This window comes from Octopus bimaculoides, chromosome 25 (assembly GCF_001194135.2).
Source record: "Octopus bimaculoides isolate UCB-OBI-ISO-001 chromosome 25, ASM119413v2, whole genome shotgun sequence".
Lineage (NCBI taxonomy): Eukaryota > Metazoa > Mollusca > Cephalopoda > Octopoda > Octopodidae > Octopus > Octopus bimaculoides.
The window spans coordinates 5,447,476-5,452,126 of NC_069005.1; the positions used below are offsets into that span (position 1 = coordinate 5,447,476).

General features: G+C 39.5%; 1 protein-coding gene across 1 annotated transcript in view; it reads left to right on the forward strand.

Annotated features, from left to right (window-relative positions):
- LOC106880032 (chymotrypsin B) overlaps positions 1–3,492 on the forward strand; it is a 25,208-nt gene extending 21,716 nt beyond the window's left edge. Inside the window, exon 5 of the mRNA XM_014929834.2 lies at positions 583–3,492. Within this exon, the coding sequence (XP_014785320.1) occupies positions 583–747 (165 nt within the window). The 3' untranslated portion in view covers positions 748–3,492. The remainder of the gene's footprint in view (positions 1–582) is intronic.
- Positions 3,493–4,651: the final 1,159 nt, after the last annotated feature.

Below are 4,651 nucleotides of genomic sequence, written 5' to 3' on the forward strand. Positions count from 1 at the left end.
TGTGTGTGTGTGTGTGTGTGTGTGTTACAGGCGGCGTGCTGCCAATCGTGAACGCTTTGGAGAAAATGCTTAGCAGCTTAACCGGTTGAGCATGTCCCTTGGTGGCTGACGATATGTGCATCCCTGATCACGAGCAGGAGTAGTTGGGGAGCATCACAGCCATGTGATGAGCGGAAATCTTTGGAGTTTGAATGATTCAACTCTGGAATAATTCACCCTTGGAACACACTCGGGTGTTTCGTTCATCATCCTTCTACGAACCTTATTCGGAGACCTTTTGAGCAGGATGGGTTACTCGACCTGAAGAAAATTCTAACTGGACTCCCACCTGTAAGGTCATGTACTGCTTATCTTGATATAATGTCACCATGTTGCGTACATATGGTTGTGAACCATGTGCCTGGTGTACCCTTATCAGACGGGTAGTCATGATGGGTTTAATTGACTTCGTATATTCTACCCCAGTGTCACCTTGATGGCGTGCACCGCTCTCTCACTCACTCACTAATAATAATAATAATAATAATAATAATAATAATAATAATAATAATAATAATGCTGTGATTTTGTTTTCTCTCGTAGGGTGACAGTGGCGGCTCGTTGGCATGTAGGGACGGCAATGACACGTGGAGGTTAGCTGGCGTCATCTCATGGGGCATCAGCACGTGCAGCGGGGACTACCCAGCCGTCAACACTCGCGTCTCGTCTTATCTAGACTGGATAGGCGAGGTCATATCGGAGAACTGAGTCGTGTCGTCATGTCGTGATTTTAGACCGCATCGTCTGTACTGAAGTTGCTCGGTTAGGTGATCAACGGTACTGTAATTTAAGTGAGTAACATCGCTCATATTTAGCCGACTGGGTCATGAAATTGTAACTGGTATGATGATTGGGTCATACCATTGTAACTGTAACATACCATTGAAACTGTTTGAAGCGAGTCATATCGACAGAAAAGATAACATTACTAGATGTCATTTAAAGTGTCTTAAACAATCGAAACTTTGTACATTCCATCCAGGAAGTTCAAACCATACAATCGATATATTTTAGCTAGCTGAGTCATATTTTGGAAATGGAATCATTCCACAGACACTCTAGGCCATTAGGCCACACTTTCGACATCGTATAGCTTAGCCATACCAATGAAACTAAGCAATAACTCTGAAATATACCATACCAACCGGAAAGTTTAGTTCATTCTATCGGTTGATTGTTGAGCCATCCCATCGAAATTGAGCAACCACTCTTAAACATACGCACACCACCATCCAGAGAGTTTAGACTATACCACCGAGACTTTAAATAACTGAGCCATACCATTGAGTCTGAGCTCTGTCACTGAAACTAATCCATGCCATCCGGGTAGTTTTCGCAAAACCAACACTGTATTTTAAATAACTGAGTCATACCTTCCATATTATATCATTGAAAATAGCCCATACCATCTTGGTAGCTTGAGTACGATAAAGATTAACTAACGGAACCATACCTTGATAACGGAGGTATACCACTGGAACAGGGCATACCATCTGGGGAGTAGAGACAACACAAATGGTGCATTTTAGATAACTGAACCATTCCAATGAAATGAGGCCATGAAAATATCCAAAGCCACCCGGAGAACTTAGAACGTATGTTTTATATTGCTCAATCATATCATCCAGAAATTTTATACCAAACCATCGTTGTATTTTACATAATTAAGCCATATCTTTGAAACTTCTAAGTCACTGAAACTAGAATTTAGACAATAGCAAACGGTATACCATTGAAAATATATCATACCACCGGCATTAATTATATAATTGGAACTTAGCTATACTACTAACGCTGTCTAAATAAACAACTTTGAAACTAAATTGTGTAATTCGAAAAACCACCGCAATTGTTCAAATACACGTCCTGTTTGTTTTTTGACTTTTTTGTTTAGAATTGAGTGACAACAATAATAAGTTTTGCCTAGATTAGCCACGACATCCAAAACCATCAAAACAAAACCCATGAATTCTTCTCAGACGTTAATGCCGTGAGTCATATCATTGGAATTGTTTATATAACTTAGTCGCACTAGACATATTATATTCTCTTTTCAAAAATTAATTTGATCGTCTTCATAGTCAAAATCAATACCATTATCGGTGTCCTGGAGATTCTTAAACCTTTAAAACTAATTCAAACCAGTGTACCTTTTTAAACAACTGGACACTACAATACAAACTGAATCATAGAATCCGATCTATATTTAATAGTTTCGCTTATATTCCCTGAGAATTTTCCAAGAAATAGAGATCAGAACAACAGAACTCTTTCGATATTTGATCTTTAAAACCATTCGAAGGTATTTATACCATTAGAACTTATAAGACCAGCGCTATTCAAGGAATGGACCAGATACAATACCATCAGAACCACTAGCAGTTACTTAACTTCAAGATTGACTCCATAGTAACAGGACTAAGATATTAGAACTTATACGATACCATCAACGGTGATTCGATACAACCAGGACTCCCTCAATACCATCAGTTGTGACTCAATAATATCAGGACTCACTCAATAGAATTAGACGTGACTCGATACAATCAAGACTCACTCAATACCATCACATGTGACTCGATAATATCAGGACTCACTCAGTAGAATTAGACGTTACTCGATACAATCAAGACTCACTCAATACCATCACATATGACTCGATAATATCAGGACTCACTCAATAGAATTAGGCGTGACTCAATACAATCAAGACTCATTCAATGCCATGAGATGTGACTCAATACAATCAGAGCTCATTCAATACCATCATACAGGACTCGATACAGCCAAGACTCATTCAATACCATCAGATGTGACTCAATACTATCAGGACTCACTGAATACCATCAGACGTAACTTGGCATTATCAGGATTCACTCAAAACCATCAGACGTGACTCGATACTATCAGGACTCACTGAATATACTCAGAGGTGACTCAATATCCCCAGGACTCACTCCACACTAACAAGACTGACTCGATACTATCATGACTCCCCCTCTACTATTAGGAATGATTCATTTCTATTATAGTTGAGCCAATACTACCAGGCGTGATTCATTTCCATTAAGCCTGTTTCGATAAGGAAATCTTGAATGACCTAATACAATCAGAGCTGACCCAGTACCATTAGGACTTGCTCAATATCATCAAAAGTGACTCAATACCACTAAGAATGAAGCAATACCATCAAGAATGACCTAGTATCATCAGGGCTGATTCAATACCATCAGGAGTGGCCCAATGCCATCAGAGCTGACCCAGTACCATTAGGACTGACTCAATGCCATCAAAAGTGACCAAGACTGAAGCAATGCCATCAAGAATGACCCCGTGCCATCAGGGTTGATCAAATACCATCAAGGCTGAGCCAGTGCCACCAAGACCAACCGAGTGCCTTCAGAAACTGAATAAATACCATCAGAACAGACCACTTACCATCGATTGTGCAATAAGGTCTCCAATAAAACAATTTCTTTAAGAAAAGTATTATTTCATATTGTTTTTATTATTTTTGTATATTATTTTTATCATGTTGTTGTCGTTGTTGTTGTTGCTGTCATTATCATCGGTGGCGGTGGTGTAGCAATGGTGATGGTGGTGTCGGTGGTGCAAGTGGTGGTGGTGGTGGTAGTGCTGCTGTTGCTGCTACTACAGCTGCTGTTGCTGTTGTTGTTGTTGTTATAGTTTTTATTGTAGTAGTAGTAGTAGCGGCAGCAGCGGCAGCAGCAGCAGCAGCAGCAGTAGTAGTAGTAGTAGTAGTAGTAGTAGTAGTAGTAGTAGTAGTAATAGTGGTGGTGGTGGTATGGTGGCGGCGGCGGCGGCGGTAGTAGTAGTAGTAGTAGTAGTAGTAGTAGTAGTAGTAGTAGTAGTAGTAGTAGTAGATGTTGTTTAGCTCCAGGTCAGTTTTGATCGATCGGAACCATGATCAAAAGCATTACAGCCGTGACCACACCATCTGTCTGTATATCTGGAACAACATTGTTTAATGAGTCCTTCCTTTTCAACACAATAGGCTATGCGATTGAGGGGAGTTGATAGCTATTTCTAGCGTGATAAAGGAACCATGTAGAGGTACCCTCGTTTGATTTTTTTGTATAACATAGTCAGGAGAGACTCTGCAAGAAATAGCAGCTAGATTTTCCTCAGATCATACTTAATCATCTTGAAAAGGACTTGTTAGATAATATGGTCAATAGTTCCGTGTACAAAGAGAAAAATGGGATGGTCACGGCCGGAATGACCTTTAATCAGTGGACTTTTCGATCAGGACTGACCTGATGTTAACAACAGGGCTGACTTGGTTTCGGGTTCTGTTCACCGCACGACATTTTGGTCGAACACTCAAGAGACACGCATACACACATACACACACACACACACACACACACACACACACACACACACATGCATACATAAATATATACATACATATATACGTACGTATATAAGTAGTTTCTGATATTCACAAACAGCAATGAAAATATGTCATAGCACATCACTGAAGAGACATTGTGAATATCAGTGTATATATGTACATATATGTATATAATGTATATGCATGTGTGTATGTATGTGTGTGTGTGTATATTATATATATATATATATATAT